Source organism: Acomys russatus, chromosome 26 (assembly GCF_903995435.1).
Source record: "Acomys russatus chromosome 26, mAcoRus1.1, whole genome shotgun sequence".
NCBI classification, from domain to species: domain Eukaryota; kingdom Metazoa; phylum Chordata; class Mammalia; order Rodentia; family Muridae; genus Acomys; species Acomys russatus.
The window spans coordinates 52,806,038-52,828,071 of NC_067162.1; the positions used below are offsets into that span (position 1 = coordinate 52,806,038).

The following is a 22,034-nucleotide window of genomic DNA, read 5'->3' on the forward strand; positions in this document are numbered from 1 at the left end:
AAGTAGAACAGTGATTCTTAGCTGAAGTGTACAGAACAGTAGTTTCCTGGGAGGAGAAGATGGTCTACACCAGACTGTCTTTCAAAATTCAAGCCATCTGGTATGCTTCTGCCATATGTGAGATTAAAATAGTGGAGTGAAAATGACTACGTTTTTGTTTTGCTGATCTGAACAAATCAAGAGAGAGGTCCATCAGCTGCTCGGGGCTTCTGCACGAAGTGACTCATCGCCAAGGTTGGGGTAAAATATTTCAGCAAAGGCACAGCTACTCCAAGCCAAATCAGAATTTGACTTTCACACAAATTAGTCAGTGTTCAGTGCCATTCATGGCCTAGGGCAGATATACCTCCTGCTGGGTACGAACGATTCCTGTGGGCCATTTGTTGGCCACTAAGCGCAGTGTAGTACAATGCCCCAATCTTTGGTTTTGAAGAGTTAAAAAATGGTCAGAAATCAGAAAAACACATTTTCCACCCATTTTGATTTTAACTTATTATATGTAAAACATCAATGTTTGTAGCTTGAATGGTTAGATTGTCCGTCAGTTGTTAGGCACAGCCCTGAAGAAAGTTTTGTCAAAGGTTTTTGTCTAAGTGTGTGATGTGGGTGGTTTAGAATTTGGGGCTACGTATTGGAATGAGGAAGGAAATAGGGTTGTTTGGCCATGGATGCCTCTTGGGACATTAAGTCTCCCAGGTTCTCCTCTGGGGAAAGGACAAGTGAGACACCCTGGACCTTGTCTAGTTGGGAGTCTTTCCCTGCCAAGCTGAACAGACAGCTTGGGACAAAGAGGAATGCCAAGGTGCCACCAGATAGTTTGAAGTGCATTCTTTGCAAATGAAGCAATGTCTGTGTGTGTGCACATGCGCGTGTTAGCACACTCATGTGGAGGCCAGAGGACAGCTCAGGTTTCATGCCTCAGGAGTCATCCACTTTCTGTGTGTGTGTGTGTGTGTGTGTGTGTGTGTTTTGTATAATATGTGTTCTAATGTATGTGAGTGCACATGGGCGTAGAGGTGCATGTGGATCCCAGAGGTTGGCATCGAGCGTGTTCTCTAGTGCTCTCCACTGTGTTTTCAGAAGCAGGATCTCACATGGAATACAGAGCTTGCTCACCATCTTGTCCCTGAGATCTTTGCCTCTGCCTGCCAAGCTCTGGGATTACATCTGGGCTGCCACACCTGCTTTCTATGTAAACACTGAGGATTTGAACTCTGGTCTTTGTGGCACTGAGCCCCAGCCTGTTCCATTCCTGAGAACAACAGTGCTGCCTGGGGAGTATGTTTGTCCTGTGACTGTCCCTATGGCCATCTTTCCAAACCCTCCCCACAGATTAATCAGTATGTTCACAATCCACCAATCAATGAGAGGACACCCAGATTAGGCTATACCAGTCTTTGTGTTCTGCTGAGACTCCTGCTCATAAATGATTGTTTTTGCATTTGCTGTAAGAGAAATCTGACATTCTCTGTACTTCTGCTTTCCTAGTTGGCCCTCACATTGGGCGATACTGCGGGCAGAAAACACCTGGCCGGATCCGCTCCTCCTCAGGCATTCTTTCTATGGTCTTCTACACCGACAGCGCAATAGCAAAAGAAGGGTTCTCAGCCAACTACAGTGTGCTGCAGAGCAGCTTCTCTGAAGGTCAGTATTTGTTCATCTCAACAGGCCTGTTGTAAACCCTGCCCATTATTCCCCATACACCTGTGGCCACATGAAATACTAACAAAATGTTCTGTCAGTTGTGGTGCCCAGTGTTTGTTTTTCTCTCTAGAAAATTGTGTGTGTGTGTGTGTGTGTGTGTGTGTGTGTGTGTGTGTGTGTGTGTGCGCGCACTGAAAAAAAATCACTTGGTGTATTTCCTCCATAAAATTATGTGTGAACCTCTGCAGTTAGGGAAGTGGAAAATGACTGAGAAGTTCATGAAAACCATGAAGCGAGGCCTGGAGGCTTCCCAGGCGCCTTCCCTGACACAGGTGCCGGGAACCACAAAGGACAGTTTTTGGCAGATCTAGCCAAAGGTAGGGTACACAGAGCAGTCACACACAGGGACAGTAGACTGTGGCAAACCCAGGGGGACTTGTTACCATTTTTTTTTTATAAAGTAAAAGCAGGGTGTTTTACATTTTAAATTAGTTAATTTAGTGTGTGTGTGTGTGTGCGTGTGTGTGTGTGTGAGAGAGAGAGAGAGAGAGAGAGAGAAACAGACAGACAGAGACAGAAAGACAGAAAGACAGGCAGAAACAGACAGTTGAAAACAACTTACAGATAAGAATTTTTTCCTTCTGCCATATGGACTCTGGGAGTAGAACTCAGATTGTCAAGCCTGGTGGCAAAGACTGTACCTGCTGAGCCATCTCACTAGCTCTAAGGTTTTAAGAATCTTATGCCAGGCTGGCCTGAAACTTGCAATGTAGCCAAGGATGATCTTTAACCTGAGCCCCCTATCTCTACCTCCCAAGCTGGGATTATAGGTGTGCACCACTATACCTGGTTATGCAGTGCTGGCGATAGTGTCCAGGCCTTGGGTCATGTTGGACAAGCAGTAAACCCATTGAGCCAGAGACATAGCCTGTGAGCAAAGAATATTTCAATTTTTGTTACATACTTTTCCAACAAAAAAGAGTAATGTATTCTTTAAAGATCTTATTAAAATGATTGGGGCAGGGTAAGCATCAGTGGTCAAATACTTTCCTGGAATTACTAAGTCCCTGGACTCAATTCCCAGTACTTCAACCCCTCCTCATAGCAGACAAAGTGAAAAGAAGAAATACTTGCCTAAAGCTGGTGTGCCTAAGGGTTCTTCTGAGGGCCAGCAGCTTGGGAAGGAGCCCGGGGTAAGGCCTGGGTGTTTTCAGAGATCTGGTCGAGATGCTAATGTATTCTGCCCCAAATTGGACTGAGAAAAAGACAATGAAATTCAAAATCTCTTTGCTCTTAACTTATTTAGCTAGTGTGTGTATATATGTATGTATGTAAAATATTTATTATATATATCTTTGATGTCATAAAATCTTATCTGTTGGGATATAAATTTTAGAAAAATGTGAAATTTCTAGAGAAATGTGAAATTTCCATTAGTTAAAACACATTGGTCAGCTTTCCCTTGCTACAAGAAATATGAGACTATCAAGTTTTTTTTTTTTAAGGTTTATTTTATTTTGAGACCCAGTCTCATGTATCCCTGGCTGCCTTCCTGCTCACTCTATAGCTGCGAATACCCATGAACTTCTGGTCTGCCTGCCTCTACCCCCAAGGTGCTGGGATTACAGGTGGTGTGGCCACCTCATCAGATTACACCGCGCCATCATGACACCTGTGTGGTTTCATCTATGCTGCCAAGCACCCAACAACCATGCCACATCTCTCCACCTCAGATAGCGTTTTTGTCAACCTTAGCTCACATGGGAAAGTTCTTAATAACTGTGCTGACACAGTTTCCCCATTCAGGAAAGCATAATTACAGGTTCCATGTTCCAATAATCCCATGTTGATATTTTGTCAGACTTTGTTAATGGCCTCTGTCTCTCTCTGTCTCTTCTCTGTCTGTGTCCCCCCCCCCTGTGTGTGTGTGTGTGTGTGTGTGTGTGTGTGTGTGTGTGTGTGTGTGTGGTGAGGGTCTGAGGTTTACATCAAGCTGTGTGTCTCCCTTGATCACGGTCCACTTTATGTTTTGAGACCGAGTCTCTCAGTGAACCTGGAGCTCAGGGTTAGACTGTCTGGCCAGCAAGCCCCTGGGATGTGCTAAGGTCACAGGCCCAGCTGCCTTTTCCTTGGGTGCTGAGGATCAAGTGCAGATCCTAACACTTCCTGACTGTCATCCCAGACCATGACTGGACTCTTCAGTTTGCCACATTAACTTTGAGATGTGTCTTCACCCTTTCATATTTTGTCCACAGATTTCAAGTGTATGGAGGCTTTGGGCATGGAATCTGGGGAGATCCATTCTGACCAGATCACCGCATCTTCACAGTATGGCACCAACTGGTCTGTAGAGCGCTCCCGCCTGAACTACCCTGAAAATGGATGGACTCCAGGGGAGGACTCCTACCGGGAGTGGATCCAGGTAGATGGCACAAGGCTGGACACACCTGGGCTGGGAGTCATATGAGGCACCTGGAAAGGCTGTCAAATAGGGATGTGTGCTGTGTCAAACACCCACATATGAGTAGATGAAAGAGCCCTGAACATACTGAACTCATTCAAAATGTTCACACTCACACCTACGGAGGAGCAGAGCTGGCTCGGGTGGCTCCCAGGAAACTCAAGTCCTGTTTACTGCTCTTTCCAGAGTTAGCAGAACTAGACATGATTGTTTTTCTCAATAATTGTACATTCATTTCTGTGGTGGTTTGAATGAGTATGGCCCCCAGAGACTTAGGTGTTTAGATGCTTGGCCCATAGGGAGTGGCACTGTTGGTAAGTGTGGCTTTGTTGGAGGAAGTGTGTCACTGAGGGGGTGGGCTACTGCTTCTACTAGGTTCCTAGTGTGGCCGCCGCTGGTCCTCACCCCCCATGTCTTGTACTCTCACCGTTTTCCAGAAGTTATAGCTCGTACCTTTCTGAGTACCCATCCTGCACAACTTTGACTTCCGGATGTCTCCACCTGTATTGCTTATTAGTCTTTTTGTTGCAACAAAATATCCCACGAAAGCGACTTAAGGGAGAAAGGGTTTACTTTGCATCTGCGAAGTTCCGGGCGATATGGTCCATAGTGACATGGAAGGTGTGGCAGCCTGAGCTAGGTGCATATGGTCACGTGGTATCAGGAAGCAGAGAAAGATGAATGCTTCCTTCTTTTTATGCAGTTCAGGACCTCAGACAATGTGTCCACTTTTAGGGTGTGTCTTCTCACCTCAATTAACCTAACCTAGAAAAATCCCTCAAAGATGCATCCAAAGATTTGTTTCTTTTGTGATTCTAAATCCAGTCACGCTGGCAATCAGGTTGACCATCATGCCTCCACCCAAGGCCCTGTGCTTGGGTTCATGGGTTCTGTACTGTTGTTTAGTGAAACGTGTGGATACCCTGCTTACCGGTCAGTGGTTTTCCCTCTGTCTTTGTGCCCATAGCTGTGTCATCTGAGCACAAGTGCAGGATTCGGTTTTACTTTGCAAAGTCCGCATTAGTTTAACACACACTTAAAATAAAGAGGCTATGACGGGAGACTGAACCCATTCTAACCCTGAACAGTAGCACTGAGCCATGCGGAGAAGGTAGAAAAAAACGGGGTCACTTGGGGTTGCCGCAGCCGATCTAGATGGAACCAGAGGTGAAGTTGATTTGCTCATGGTAGCTTGTCTTTCTGTGTCTCCAAACCCACATGCAGCTCACTGTGAATGACAGAAACAGCTCTGGGGGAAGCCTGCGTTTTTGCAGTGCTAAGCATGTCTGCATGGTAATGCACTTCTATTCTGAGTAACATAGAGCTTACTCAATAACGGGGCCCTGTGGTCCTACGGGCCTTCTGAAACTGCTAGTGTAGCAGTTCTTCTGAAAGAACCACTTCTTCATTGGCAGAAATACGGCGACAAAGTGGGCATTCCCTAAGCGCTTGTCACTGGGATTGGGTATTATATCGTTTGCACTAGGTGTTATCTTAGATAGCTACGTGGGAATGTCATTCAGCCTTTTCATGGGATAGTGTGGTCAGGAGAAGCATGGCAGTAAACACACCCCACACACCCCAGGGTTATCTCTGTTTACATTCTTCCACTACTGGACTGGCTGGGAGGGGTCAGACCTTTACATACCAGGCTAAGCAAGGGGTGGCTGTTACCTGAGATGTCTGTCGGCGAGGCAGAAGGAGAAGGAGACCCAGGACAGTTACCCAAGCTGTAAAAATTCCTATGGAAGAAGTTCATTGCCAATCCCTCATCTCCAGGTCCTATTCAGCCTACTCCTGTGTCGGGAAGAGGGCAAACTGTACTCTGTGAATGTGCTAATGAGAGTGGGATCTCTCATAAGCTACTTTCCACTATTGTTTGCTTCTGAGGGGTCCTGGCCACTTATCAGCTTTTGGACAGCTTTCCTTTCTTTTTGAGGTACAGGCTCACGTAGACCAAGATGGCCTTGAACTCACTATATACCTGAGGATGACCTTGAACTTCTGATCCTCCTGCTTCCTACTCCTCAGTGTTGGAATTGCAGACAAGGATCAAAGCGCCTGCTTTTATGTGATGCTGGAGATGGAAGTCAAGGCTTCCCTCATGTTAGACAAACACCCTTTCAATTAACCACATTACCAGTTCCAACAAGACACAGGTTTGATCTAATCCCCTAATCCTGGGAAGGAGCTAAAACTCCATTTCAAAAACATGGGCACCGAGGCTGAGGAAAATCAGCAGGTATTCAAGATCACAGGCGGTGGGAACCCCGGACTTGGAAGCAAAGTATGCTGGGCTTCCAGACTCACTTGCTTCTTAATATCACCAGGTGTGTTTTGTGGTTCATTCTGCCTTCACGCATCGGGGTCACTGTCATGAGTACCAGACTCTGTCCTCTTCTCCTTCCCTCTAGCCAGAGATGCTTATGTTGGCCATGTCAAAGAACTTTGCCCCTCAGTGGCTGTGAGACTTTACTGTCAGGAAAGCTTAGCTTCTTGTTCACACTGAGATAAAATGGTCCTTTTCCCTCGGCACTCAGAGCTCATTTACACACTTATGTCTGTGTTCACAGTAGGAGCAGTTATCACCCACCCATCACCTAATTATGAATAATTTCGTGTGCTTCCAGCTTTTCTGAATCTCCTTGGAAGTGGTTGCCTGGTTGTTTTCATCGGATAGATGTTTTATAAATTATCCAACAAGTACAGCATAATTCAGATGAAGGGCCGGCCGAGGCAGGCGCCGCTAATCACGCCTCGCAGCACGTACGGCAGCACACACGTATACTTCTATTTTTATGCACATGATTATGCAGATGACATTTGTCTTGATTTTCAGCTTTATCCCATTTTGCATGAAATATGCCCCACAAAACACGTTGCTGTAGCAACAACTAGAACAAATACTTGCATGTGTTAAATTAATAAAGCAACATTGGAAACCGGCTTTCCTTAAAGACAGGAACAGCCTTCAGTTCCCATTGTTTCATTTAGGAAATCACCAAGTAACATTTAAAAAAACAAAACAAAACAATGCATCGTTAGCCATGGATATCAATGTCCACACTTGCGCTTCCTGTGAGATCCGTTGTCGGCCAGGAAGCTTCAAAACAGGACAAGAAGCCGCCTGGTTAGAAGGAACATGAAGGGAAGTCCCGACTGGAAGGTTCTCGAATGGCCACATCCTGCTCACAAGGCTACTTCACAAAGAAGCTCCTGTCAGTGGCCACAGTTGAGCACACTATAAAATGTGACCGTGTTTTCCCCCTAGAGTATCCCATTCTGTAGTTTCTCTTTTAGGCCACTTATCTTATTATTAACATGATCTTTCCCTTTCATTGTTTCTAATTAAGCAGTCGTAGACTCAGTATCTCCGCGCTGCAATCAGAATCCCTATTTGTGAACACATCATTAGAGCCTAACCTTAGACTCCTGGAAATGAGGTCCTTTCCCCAAAACAATGATGTGGCCTTTAGGCACTGAAGCACCACCAGCCCATGGCGCTGGGAGGCCCAGAGAAACGAAGGCTGCCTTTTTCTTTTCTTCTACACAAAGTACATATCGTGTTGTATTTGTTCAAGAGACATGGTCTCATAGATCCTAACTGTAGCCATTCACACACACAAAAAAGCAGAATTTAATTTGTTAATTATTCCGATGTTTTATTAATGATGGTGTTCACCACACTGTAAACAGACTTATCCTTCCAGCTTTAATTAAAGCTCTTGGGAGCGTTTTCCTCAAAACAACTGTGACTTTCCCTGATTAAAATGCCAGGAGACAAAAAAAGAAAAGCTACAGCAAGAGACACAAGGCTTGGTGGGAAATGAACTCTGCTGATCCCATATAAATAAAAATGGCACCAGGGAGTAATCGATTACCACCCCACCCCCCAATGACTTCAGAAATAGAATTATTTGATAAACCAACTCAGGCTGAAACTTCATTCTTCTCCAAACAGAAGGGCTATAGTCTTTTGTGGAAAAGAGAAATTTTGTAGCAGCGTATTTATGGCTCTGAGTACTCCAGAGGAGCAGAAGGTAGCTGGCTTCTCAGCCACATTCTGTTTGTTTGGAAAGTTAGCCCTGATGTGGATAATTCACACTGGAGCAGGCCTCTGGGAAAGCAGCAGTCAGTTACAACCAGCTGAGAGTGGAAGTGTCGGTAACTTGAAGCATGGCACTGGGGCTGGGCAGATAGCTGTGCAAGCATCAGGCCCTGAGTTCTACCCTGAAGCTGTGTGAAAAAGCATTCGTTCTATAGTGGAGCTTGACCAGAATCCCGCACTGGCGAGGAGGGGAACAGAAGGATCCCTGGGACTTGCTGGTCAGCCACGTTGGCCTGTTTGGAGAGCCACAGGCAAGTGAGAGAGCGTGTCTCAAAAAACAGGATAGACAGACCCATGTTCCTGTCTGGCTTCTGTGTGAACACGCACACATGCATGCTCATGTGCATACCGTAAACAGGCAGACATTGAACTGTCTTTAAGAGCAAAGGCTTCTTTCAAGGACCAAATGAAATAAGGTAAAGGTTTCCTCTAGTAGTCAACGTTAATATATATTTTAATCATCTTTTAGGTAGGAAAACGTGCTTGCTCATTTCAGTTCGGAATGTTTGATTTGAAGCCCTTGCTTGCAACCTTTAGAGTATCCCAAAACTGAAAGTTAGAAACTGAAGTGATTTGTCATAAGCTGTACACTGCCATTTGTTAACAAGTCTTGGACAGTGTCTTCTTTCCCCTGTACTTTCTGGATTGATCCTTTGTTCTCAGGTGTCGAGTGTAGAACAGGTACCCCGATTGAAATCATTTTTCAGTTTTCACAAAATTGCCAGCATCTTTTGGGTTTACAATCTGTAACGCTTTCCTTGAAACGATCGCTTCCATCTGCCAAATTGACTAATCCAGAATGTGTATTCAGCAGGGTTATTCTGACTGTAAACACTCTGTGTTTATAAACCAGGCACTCCAGGGGGTGCGTTAACTCATTCAGATCATTAGCAAATTGCCGAAATTACAATAAAATGATACTTTATAAATCTGTAACTAGAGAACTGACAGAAATAGCTCACTGGTTTCCCCAAATGCAGAATGATGCCTGTGAAATGTTAGCCAATTTAGGGAAAATATAGGTGTTCAGCTCTGTGTACATTCCTCTGTGTGTGTTGGGTGTGTGTGTGGGTGCAACTAATATTAGTACTCTAAAATTCACCTGGAGGGTATATAAAATTTACCTTAAAATATTCCTCCATGTGAGTCTTGGCATGTCCCTTTACTCTGGACTCGCACTGACTTCTTCTTCCCACATAGACCAGTGTTTTGCACAGTCTGATACCTGGGCTGTGTTCATTCCAGGGCCCGCTGTTGCAGAAGCCCCTGTCTTCTGAGCCACATTTGTTAAAGTTGTCTCTGAGACTTTGGCCTTTCACATTACAGGTCATTTGAAGGTCCTAAATAGAGATGCATTAAATTCAGAGTTTCAAGAGTTTAGGGGGGTGGATTTGATCTGGGGTAAACAGAAACTCATGTAATTATTTCAGTATTTTAGCTGACTGTTTGTCATGTAGAAGTTACCAAGATGGTTTAAATAGTTTTGGTCAAGTTGACCGCTTAATTCTGCTTTAGAAATCAGACAAATAATTTGACTAATGGATATTTCAGGTTAACACTCCCTAGAGAGCATGAATAATAATGTTTGGAAATAATGCTGAAAGACTTGCAGTTGTCCATACAGAACCACGCTGAAAGGTCATGTGCAGCGCTTTGCTCACTGCCTTGCCTTCTCATTATTGTAATGACAGTCTGGATTTTGTTGGGTTTTTTTGAACCCACATTCACAGTTAGATCCTAGAAGAGATTGTTTCTCCTTCCTAGGACACCTCAGCTCAAAGAGTAGGACTGAAAGCAGGTATTAGCATCATTTTCTTTCATTTTTCCAGACAAAAGGCCCAGTGATTTGTTCCTACTCTGCTCCTAGTAAGCTGTGTAGAGTGTGCACCCTTCTGAAGGTGAGGCCCTGAAGAGCAATGGCACTTTGAGTTTCAGCTGGCCCCTGCTTAGCCACTGGCTGGTGGGCAATGCCTGTTAACTAGAGTCATCACTTCAGAAGCCTCAGAGCTGCACAGAACTGGATGATATGTGGAGACGTTTCTTAGTGTGGGCAGGCCTCAAGCTGTGTGGGATAGGTAGGTCTCGGACACAGGGGCTCCTCTGTGACTTGCAGGCTGATGAGCGGTGCCCCTGGGTGTGCCCCGGCGAACTTGTGTGCCTTCCCACATAAGAGTTCTGACTACCAAAAGACATTTGTGTGGATGATTACTTTTTTCATGCCTGGCCAAAGGTGACCATCAAGAGGGTGCTCACCGTGTGCATGCGTGTGGTGTGTGTGTGTGTGTGTGTGTGTGTGTGTGTGTGTGTATGCATGTGTGTATGGTGTGTGTGCGCACATACATGTGTGGTGTATGTGTGCGTGCATGCGTGTGTGATGTGTGGTGTGTGCGTGCGTGTGGTGTGTGTGTGCGTGTGTGTGTGTGTGTGTGTGTACGCGTGTGTGTGTGTGTGTGTGTGTGTGTGTGTGTGTGTGTGTGTGAAGCTGCTACCATTCTTTGAACTGGAGCCTGGTTCTTTTGTTTTCCAAAAATACTGATGTATTTGTTTACCCTATTCAGGAAAATCACATCACTATTTCCCTTGTTGCTTATCTTAAGTTTCTCTATTTTTAGTCCTTAAAAGTGAACTGTTTTAAACTAAATAAATACAGATGTTATTTTAGACTACTTCACAATCACACTCAGAATGCAGAGATAAGGATGAGACCAGGGAACGGAAACATAGGATAAAATTGTCAGTCATAAGTGACAGGCAAGATGAGAATGAAATTAGCTCTCCTGCACATGGCAAGAGTTGTACACAGACATATTTTATATCTCCTGAAGTATGCCAATCAAAAGTTTGCTGCTGTTGTCTTTTAACTTTCAACATATTCCAGAGTAGGAAACAGAGGTTACAAAGCCTGTCTATTATTTATCAATTTATCTTTTCATGGGAAAATAATTGCATTCTCACATCTCTAACCTAAATAACAGCCCATTACATGCTCCTGGTTGCCAGCCAGCACCAAATCTGTGGGCCAAGGAAAAGGGAAGGCTGATTGTTTCACATCTGTTTTGGGTGAAAAGAGTGTTCCTGACTGCAGTACTGAAAATTTAAAGAACTTCTGTTATTATACAATTGGGAATCCTCCGGGAGTAAAATGTTAATGAAATCCACAATGCGCACAGATTTTATGATAGTAGTTTTAGGAAATTCCTTTCGTGAGGTTTGTTGATTTCTGTCCCAGTGGTAATAATTGTACCTTTTACAGCATGTGTTAATGTCTGCATTTAGGAGCAACGGCTACATTTATGCCGTGTATAACGTAACACACCCAGTCTTAAGCTTTAAATAACTTTCATATTGTAGTTTGAAAAGCCCAGAGCAAAAAACAAATACGTTCTTCAGAACTGGGAAGAACTCCTAGGGTGACACTTCTGGCGTATCCACAGACACCGTCTCCGTTGACGAGGGAGAGGCCTGCACCCTGGTCCTCAGGCTTCCATGTGGATGGAGATGTAAAGCCCCATAGCTCTTGGTTAATGCACCACTCAGAAGCTCTACATCAACATGAGGGTTTTGATCCACATCAAAAGAGCAGTTTGGGTTGCTGACTGATGCTTGAGTGAGTTATGTATATACAAGAATGTGAACATCCAATCCCCATGAACACACAAACATGTATATGTACAAAATACACGCACATGTGTAAGCATGCACAAACACACATGTACACACAAATGCATGTGCCTTATACGTGCGCACACACACATGCCTACATACATGAGTTACTCCTTTCTTCGCCCTTTCCCTCCTTTCCCTTGGCTATCTAATCTTTTTCAACTCTAGGTTCCAATAAAGAGAGAAAAGTAGATTAAATTTTAAAATGCTTTGTATATCCCAATAGTAATAAAATGCATTATGCTTTTGTATTTCCAGCAGTTGACGAGAGTAGGCATTTGAGACTAATTGCACACATCATGACTAAGAATAATCACATGTGCACTTGTGCATGTGACTTGTGCTTTTATTTTTTTTTTCACCAGTTCTCTTTGCCTCAAGGGGTTAAAAATGCATTTATGACATTCTTCTAATTGCCTTGTGTCAGGAGAACAAAGCCTTCATTCCAGCAAAGTTTTATTTTTCCTTAGGATTCTAACGCTTTAAACTTCTAACTACATTTTATGGATCTAGCAAAGAGAATAAATAAGCCCTTTTATTCTTTTAGCAAGCCTGGGAGGGCTATCGATACTGTTCTTCGGGGGGTAGATGATTGGATAAGACAGCTTCTCGGGGCCTTTCAAGCATTTAAGATTCCATGATTCTATTAAAAATAAATGCACTCAATTGGCTAGTGCTCTGAGCTTCCCTGAGATGAAAATACAAATATATGGAGCATAGCTGGAACTCATTTTAAGTACTATTGATAATGGTGTGAGGCAGCACACAGCTAATTTTTTTTTCCATTAAGAAAGTTTTTTTTCCTTAGATCAAGTAATTGTTAGTGCTGATTCCCCCACGAAGCTCATCTGAGGGGTTCACGCAGAAACTCTGCTTGTGGTGGGCTGTTTCCCTTGTTTCTTCCAAGCTAGTTTGCAGGGAGATGCAGCCCATGGGTAATGAGAGAAAGCAGACATTTGTCTCTGAAGGAAATGTCTGTAGGCTGGGCATGCCTACCATGACAGCCTGCTTGCACCTTAAAGTTTGATCAATACCCAGTATCTGTCTCTCCTTAAACAAAACGTAATGTTCATTTCTGAGCATCTAAGCTAAAAGACTACCAGATAGATGACGAGAAAGCCACACCCACACAGCAGCGTCCTCAAGGAAGGCATCTTGGTTGTCGCTCTAGACGTGAAGTGTTTACATATTGGGGAAGGTGGTAAATCCCAGGTCCAACCAGAGAAAGACCAGACCCAGCTAGGCCTGTGGGCTCCTCGCTGCAGGAGCACCGAGTCAGGGTCTTTAGTTTGAGAGGCTCTGGGAATTAAATACCAAATGTCTTCTGGGAAATACTCAGGGTAATGAAAAGACAAAGACGTTAGGAAATCATAAGAAATGTAAAACTGTGGGGAATCTTTTTCACTGTATTAAGAAACACATGGAGCTTATAGGAAAAAGAAAAATTAACTTTTTTAAGCTCCTGAGTTTAACAAAATAAGTATGCATGTGGTGAGCCAAATTTGATTGTTATTTAAGCATCCCCCCCCCCCAAAAAAAACCAGTCTAGTGAAAAATCCATAGTGGAGCTCATTGCTCTGTGTGTTATATCAGTTGCTTTTCTCATTCCTGGGACACAACCTGATGTGAGAGGCTTCAGGGAAGAGGCTTGGCTTACAGTTTGGGGGTACAGTTTATCATGATGGGGATAGAGTGACAACAGGAACATGGAGCACCTGATTGTCACAGTGTGTCCACAGTCAGGAAGTAGAGATGAGGGTTGGTGCTCAGCTTGCCTCCTCCTCCTCCTCCTCCTCCTCCTCCTCCTCCTCCTCCTTTGATGGCATGGTGCCAACCACAGTTATGGTGGGGCCCTACTCTCTCAGTCTGCCTAATTAGAAACTCCCTCACAGACATCCACAGAGCTTTGTCTCCTAGGTGATTCTGTGTCCTCTCAAGTTGACAGTATTAACCGTCACATAGGTTAACTTAATTTTTAAAGTATTTTTTTTAAAAATCCAGAATAGTCATTGCTATTCCCAAGCAATGTTTCATATCACAAGTATTACAGTGCTCTGTAGCTTAGCACATTCCCAGTGACTACGTCCGTTTATAATGATGTCATTGTCATTTGGAAGGCATCCATACCACAATGAAATAATTTATTTAGCACTTATCTAACATATAAAAAGTCTTGTGCACTTGAAAACATGCAAAATATGCGTACACATATGTGCACATGACATACACAAAAGAGGAGGAAAGCATCCAGTGCTTTTTGCGTGTTTAGTGCGTTTTCTCTAATATCAACTGGCTGTAGACAAACCTCATTGAGTGCAGTAGCCGTGGTGACCATTTTTTGAGACTTCTGCCTGGATGTTCTGTCTAGCAGGGAGCACGCGACTCTCATGCAGGTGCCCACCTGGAAACACAGCTGCACTTCTCAACCTCCACCATGCAGTAACCTAGCTTTCTCAGAGGGAAACACTGCTGCTTTCTAGAATAGTTTACATTAAAAAAAAAAAAAAAAACTGGTTTCTACTTCACTTTCTACAAAATGTATAGATTTAGGATATTTATGTTTCTCATTTTAGATTCATCTCAATTAAGGTCTTTTATCAAACATAATTCGTACAGATTAAGAATCATCATTCCATTTCTTTTTAATTTCTGGCATTTTAATTAAAACCATGTGAAGTGATGTGCTGTAATCCCTTAACTTTGCATCTCAGAGTATAACTACCATGTAATTGAATTCTCCCTGATCAGAAACCCTGCAAGGCCCTGTGGGAAGAAGGAAGCTCTTCGAAGCATTCCAGAGCATTCTAGCTCCATGTCTCTGCCAAAAAGTGCCTCCACCATCATTCCTTCTTACGTGTTTTCACGCAGTGCAGCCTGGCCACCTGCACCAAACAGGTGACTCCTTACCATTGCCGAGCATGTAGTTGAAATGTCCAACCCTATCTTAGCCAGTAAACTGCTTTCCCCGCAAGCATGAGGAACTAAGTCAGAGTGGCAGTGACCGAGGCTCTCCATGATGGGGAGGAGGAGGTAGGTAGGTCCCTGGGGCTCTTTGACCTGCCAGCCCAGCCAAATCGATGAGCTCCAGGTGCAGGGAAAGACAGTGTCTCAAAACTAAACTGAAGAAGAGATTGGGGAGGATACCTGATATTAACCTCAAACCTCCACACACACATGCAAGTACACACACACACACACACACACACACACACACACACACACACACACACACACACACACACACACACACACACACACACACACACACGGCTTCAGTGCCAGCCATTGTTTCTGGCATGTTTGAGACTCCCAGCTGAGGTAAGGGAGGGGCAAACAGCGCAGTACTCCTGTGTGACGCATGTGGTTATGTCCTGTGGGTGTTTTGTAAGCTGTCAGGCAGGCATATTTTTTTCATTGTGTGACCCGAGCTCAAATGCTTGAAATTAGCAATCTGGAATTTTCTCAAAACATGGAAATAATTTGCAGTTGTGTGTGAGTTGATTGCATTTGCACTGTGAAGGAGGCATGTGATCCTCGGGGTACTATGGTGCCATGTTTGTCCCTTTCTTCTGGGGGACGCAGACAGTTGCAGCTCTCTGAGACGCACGTCCTTCCTCGTTTCCGTTGCATACTCCACTCAGGGAGGTTACAGGGGACATTCTTCATCCTGCCACAGCCTGGGTTTTCTTCAGCTCAGCCACCATGAGTTCTAATCACAAGTCTTGATCGTTCCTTGAAAATGTACTTTTGAAAGCCTTAGCCACCCCCTTTATAAATGACTCCGATGAAAAGAATCAGTATACCAATGGGTTGGTCAGATTTTTAATAGGGAAACACACTCAGAGCCTCATTTATCTGTATTCAAAATGATTGGGCTGAGGGTGGTTACCCCTGCCAGTAACACTAGGGCTCTAGAGGCAGAGACCTCAAGCATGAAGACAGGCAGAGCTAGGTAGCCAAACCCTGCCTCGGGCAAACAAACAACAAACAAGCAAAAACCACTGTGGTGGTCTTTCCTCCAGATACTGCACAGAATTTGTGACAGCTGGCACCAAGCAGCCTAATGCTTCTCTTCTGTCTCTACTCTGGGTCACATTCATTCTAACCTCAGGCTCAGCGATCCTGTCAGCTCCTGGGAGGGTGTTTTATGGCAAGTGAGGAAGTTTTCTTAACACCTGAGCTCACAACTACCCCATCAGCATGTGAAACTCTCATTACTGGGAGAGGCCCACCTACATCCCTGAGACATGCATGGAAAACCGTGTGAACGGAAGCTGTCAGAGTTTATAGGGCAAGTGACTGATGGAGGCCACTACTCCCATCTGAAACCTTTTCGTTTCCAGGAATCCTCCCATCCTCCGTTTGTTTTTGAAACCAAGTTTTTAGTCAAAGGAGAAATCAAGGGCATGGTTGACTGTGGAATAGGCAGACGCTGACTATGAATGTTTACTTCTAGTCAGTCATTTAGAAATCACCCCCAATGTAGCAAAAAGACTCACAGGGGCAGAAAGGAACAACCACTGTGTTGTGGGGGAGCGTGTGTGTGTGTGTGTGTGTGTGTGTGTGTGTGTGTGTGTGTGTGTGTGTGTGCGCGCGCGCGCGCGCGTACACACAGATATGTATGCACTTGTGCATACATGTAGAGTCCAGAGGACAACCTCGGCTGTCACTCCTTAGGAGCTAGTCACCTTGTGTTTGAGACGCACCAGATAGGTTAGACTGGCTGACTAGTGAGTTACAACGATCCTTGCCTTGTGCTGAGGTAATGAGTGTGTGCCATTGCACCAGCCTTGTCAGGGGCTCTGGCAGTCAAACCCGGGTCCTTCTGCTTATACAGCAAGCACTTTATTGACAGCCATTCCCCAGCCTCAGTGCAGCATTTTAAACTGAAAGATGCCTTCCCTGTATTTAATATTTTTTGGTTGCTTTAGTTTTACACCTTTTTAAACTGCCAAGAAACTAAGGTGTGTTTGGGTGTGTGTGTGTGCGCGCACGTGTGTGTGTATGGGTGTGTGTGTCTGTCTGTGTCTGTCATCTTTTTAAACTGCGGTGTGTTTGTGTGTGTGTGTGTGTGTGTGTGTGTGTGTCTGTCTGTCTGTCTGTGTCTGTCTGTCTGCTGTCTGTGTGTCCGTCTGTGTCCTTCACCTTGGATTCAGCTCAGCTCTGCTTCTGCCTGGAGTCTGCTTGCTTTTTCTGGCCCCGCAATGATAACACCTCTTGCAGACTGAAAATCACGTGAAGCCTTATGATTTTCAAGGGTGCAGATTTGGTGCTACTTTTGCAAAAGTACAAGGAAGGCATAAGGAAGTCCCAGACCCCAGGCAGGTAAGCCGCTCACACACACATAGCACAGTGTGTCAGGGTTGTCTTTGCTTCTTAGCAGGAAGGTGGGGCAGGCAGGACAAAGTCTTTGAAATCATGTGTGATATAGCAGAAGAGGTTTTTCATCACTGCTGCCCTTTTAGGCAACTTCCAGGAGAAGAGACACTAGGTTCATGAGAGACCATTTGAGAAATGAATAACGAGAACCACATCATACAGGGTGGGCCCAACCGGTCCGACTCAATGGCACTCTAGTTTTAAGTAGCAGCCTTTCAAAAGAACTGAAAAGCTCTTGGCAAGTTATATTACTCACAGCGCAAACTATGAGGGTAAGAGTAATCACTTTCCTTCTTAGAAAGGACAGCTAGTGGCCCAGAGACTTTCTTGTTGATTTTAATATCACGCAGTTGTCTTTTGCTTGAAAGGGGTTACAGACTTTGACAACCATGCTGGACTTAAAACAGCATTGAATTTAAGCACAAGGGATATTGTTGGCATCTACTAGAGATTAGGGGTATATAGGAATAGTGGATGAAAGCTGCAGAAGACTGTCACTCCTCCAAAGAAATTATAACTTACACACACACACATACACACACACACACACACACACACACACACACACACACAAATTAATTATGAGATGACTAAGGAAAATATTTTCACTCTTGTGTGGAGGTCTGCATTATATGGTCCTCATAACAGCCGTGGAAAGTAACTAAGTATTTCCTGTTGAAGAGAAGAAGAAACTAATGCTTGAACTGCCACTGGCTGGTTGAGTTGCTTGGCCATGGTGCTCTTCTGTGTCAAAGCTACACAGCCACTTCCTGGGTGCCTTTGGCCTCCACATGCCAACCCTAACCCCCCTATTTCTTAAGCCCGGAATCTTCTGAGAAGTTCAGTGCACCCTGTACATTCTGTACTGAGATTTACCCTTTACTTGGCTTTTTTTCCTCCCTCGCTTCAGAGAGAGAAAAAAAAGTCTTGTCCTTCCTTTTAACCCTTGCAACAAGCACTTAGACACACCAAACACTAACCTGCATTGTTAATGAACAGTTGCGAGCTACTGCCTTCCCTGCAGGGGAGGAAGGATGCCCCATACAGGTTTGAGCTGCTGCGCACACTCGCTGGCCCGTCCTCAATGTCGGAGAAGCCAGCATGGGATCTGAACAGCAGAGGAGAACCTGAGGAAGAGCACACCACTAGTGCACTGTGTCCTCAGAGGGCGTTGTTTCTGTGTAGGCGTAAAGCTTCAGGCAGATAGAGTGCTGCTGGCCCAAGAGCGGAGTCTCCAACGGGGGTGTCCCTCGTCTCGGAGTCAGAGAAAGTAACTCAGCAGTACAGTGTATGAGGCTACTTGTGGGGTAAAATCACAGCAAGGTCACCTCTGTCTCTGTGACTATCAGATGCTTTGTGATTTGGATTCCTGCATTTCACAAAGGCCCACAAAGGAGGATGGGGTGTGTGTGTGATGTGTGTGATGTGTGTATGTGTGTGGTACATGTATGTGTATATGTTGTGTTTCTCGTGTGTGTGTGTGTGTGTGTGTGTGTGTGTGTGGCTTTGTGTGTGGTATGGTAGCGTGGTATGGTTATGTATGCTATATGTCTTGTGTGTTTCTTGGTGTGTAGTGTAGTATGTATGTTGTGTGTGTGTGTGGGATGTGTGACTTGTGTGACTCTGTGATACGTCTTTGTAGATGGCAGTGTATATGTGTGGTGTGTGTGTGTCTGTGTTTATGTATGCTGTGTGTGTGTGTGTGTGTGTAATTTGTCTCTCTCTATGGAGTATATGTAATTTGAGGGAGTTGTGGATGGTGTATATGTCTCTATGGTGTGCATGTGTGTGATCTCTATCTCTCCGTGGTGTGTCAGGTGTGAGTGGTGTGGTATATGTGTGTATCTATATACGGTATGTCTATGTCTGTGTGTGGTGTGTGTCATGTTCGCGTGTGTATGTGTCTACATGCCTGTGTGTGTGGTGTATGTGATACGTGTGTCTGTGTGAGTGTGAATCCACATGTCTATATGTCACTAAGTGGTGTTGTGATGTGTATGTCTGTGTGTGTATGTGTCTCTATGCCTGTGTGTGAGTGTGTGTGTGAATGCACCTGTCTGTGTGTTATGGTGTATGTCTGTGTGTGTGTGTGTGTGTGTGTGTGAGAGAGAGACGGGGGGGGGTGGCGGGGAGAGAGAGAGGGAGAGAGAGCAGAGCTACCCTTGTTCTCTGAGTAAATTCTGACAGGAGGTACGAGACAAAAGAGCAATATTAACCCCTGGTAGGCCACTGGGTGAGACTGCCACTCCTCTCGCCTCTGTCTCATCAACCCTGACCACTTCCTCAGCCAGAGTCTCACCCATCCTGTGAGGCCCAGTTGGAATGCATCACTTGACCTTTTCAATAAAGCCCTGTCTGTTCCCTTCCACAAGTGTTTCCCCTTCTCCGAGCTCTGTAATGTCCTGTTGCCCTCACAGTGTCAGTTTTGACTTCAGTGTGGCACCGTCGTGTGTGACATACCACATTTCTAAACATGCCTTTGCGCTTCAAAGAGTCACACCCAAGCGTTTGAATTTACTGGGTGAAATGCCTTCTCTGCACATACGGCACCTTCGATCCTTTGGTTTATTGTCACCCTCTGCGTCTGAGCACCTCTGAAGCTTGTGTGGCTTAGCTCTGACTTTCTTGTTGACTCAATGTCAGCGTCTGCCCAAGGCTCACACTTGCTGTGTGCCTCCTTGTTTCTGGACAAGTAAGGTACGACAGATTTCACTATTCACAAAGAACCAAGTCAAAGATTACCTCAGAATTAAATTTTTTTCTTTTTAAAATAGTTGCTTCTGGTTTGTGGGTTAACATGAGAATGGAAGAGGGTCCGTTAATCAGATATAGCTACAACCAGAAGTTCGTTTTCTCCCCTAATTTAACTATGGTCAGAAGGGTTCATTCAAGCAACTAAGATGACCAGTGAGTGTTGGCTTTTCCTGTCTTGAACTTAAAAAAAAAAATACCCATAGCCATCAGCTTATCTTTTTCACTGTATAATATTCAAAATGGACCCTTCCACTAGCTCTGCATGCAGTTTAAACTAACAGCAAGGTGGCCACAGATGGTCTCATATTTCCTATAACCGCACAAAATATTTAATTTCCTAAGAAGAGCTGTCAGATCATATTTTTTCTGTCTCATAACTTGGGGAACAGTGTAGGGTGCCATGAGCCACACAGGGTGACTCTGGGCAAGGAAATATGTCACTTTGCTTCTCAGTTTATTTGTCCATAAAACTTTCCTTGTTTGATAAGAGGTTTGAAGTTTAGCCCTTAAACAAAACACCCTGAACACAGAGGCTGAAATACAGATTTTTAGTTATCTGCATTTTTCGATGTAATGCGATAATCATGAAAAAGTAATATAGGTGGAGGGTTATGTTATTAACCTTAGGTGGTTGTGTTCCGATTAGCATCTATAAGAAGCCAGAGACCCTGAGACTCAGGCAGACAATGGCCAGACGCTACGAATTAGCCCCACTCAGCCTAGAATAGCTGAGGTCCACATGCCTGACTAGGTCAGAAAACATGTGTTTTATCTAAGGAAATGAGACAATTGCTTAAAAATATTTTCTTTAGCTTTAGTATCAACTGATGAATTAAACAGCCTTGAGTCATCAGAGATGTTCTGAAGAAACTCTGCCATGTCTTCCCCTCACGAGCAGACTTTCCGGTTTTTAATCAGTTCTTTGTCCTTTATTTTCTCAGGCTGTTGTGCCGGCCTGCCAGGGGAGCATTAAAAGCTGATAAATGCTCCCTTGCCAATGCTCACTCATGGGGCAGTATTTTATTGAGCAAGGCAGATTTTCATTTTGGAAATGAGGTTTTCCACATTACGTTACTGATGGCCAGTTGTGCACAATCAAGGCAAGCAGCAGCATGCGTTTCATGGCTGGGAGGCTGCGAGCTGCGTGATTTACTGTGCAATGCTGAGAAAAATGCAGTGATTCTCGGTAAAATGTGGGCTTTTTCCTCGCTTCTCTTTATCTGGGGAATGTGTTTCCTGTTATTGTGAAGACAATGCCTTTGGCCATAAAGCGTTTATTCTTGTAGATACCTGAAAAGAAAGAACAAGCAAAAGGCCAGGAGACACAGTGCCTTCACAGGTCCCCAGCAGTAGGGCCAACCATGCTCTGCACCCCATGGCTGAAAGGAAAAGCTCTAGAGTCCCTTGCTTCTGCCTGATGCCTCTTTGTGTGAAAATAAGATATGGGTAGGCAACCTAACATCTTAGAATTTCATATCAGTGTTGGAAACAGAGTGTCTTATTGAGTCACTTATGTTCATTGTGTTGTGAAAACTGGCTCAGGAAGCAGCAACTAGAACTCCAAAGGAGTCTGATGGACTTGTGAGGATAGCATACACACCACTGGATACTTTCCAGATGTGATATGTGACTTACCCGCAGTGGGAAATGCTCAACAAGCTAAGAGAATGCATTTGATGTTCAGTTGCATGTGTGCCTACCCCCATTCCGTGTCTCTCCCCACCGCCCTTCATCAGAGAAGTCCCCCAAACTCAGATGTGAAAACACATCCATCTTCCAGTCAAAAATATGACAGCTAGGATGTAAGGATAGTCTCTAAAGCCCCGAAGATAGTGAGTGAAGCAAAGCTGCTTGGGCTTGGGGTCACATTACCTGATTATAGTGCCTGTGAACCCAGATATTTGTGGGTAAAGCAAGTAATGTTCAGGAAAGGAATCCTCCAGAACACAGCAGGGTGCACTGTGGAGAAGAGCCCTGAGCAGTGCTGGCTTCTCTGCCATTCCTGTTTGCCTTAAGTGCACCATT

General features: G+C 44.6%; 1 protein-coding gene across 3 annotated transcripts in view; it reads left to right on the top strand.

Moving 5' to 3' along the window:
- Positions 1–22,034, top strand: part of Nrp1 (neuropilin 1) — a 146,044-nt gene that overhangs the window by 71,585 nt on the left and 52,425 nt on the right. For all 3 annotated transcript variants that reach the window (XM_051169252.1, XM_051169250.1, XM_051169251.1), the window contains 2 exons: positions 1,489–1,644; positions 3,900–4,066. In XM_051169252.1, coding sequence (XP_051025209.1) covers positions 1,489–1,644; positions 3,900–4,066 — 323 coding nt within the window. The remainder of the gene's footprint in view (positions 1–1,488; positions 1,645–3,899; positions 4,067–22,034) is intronic.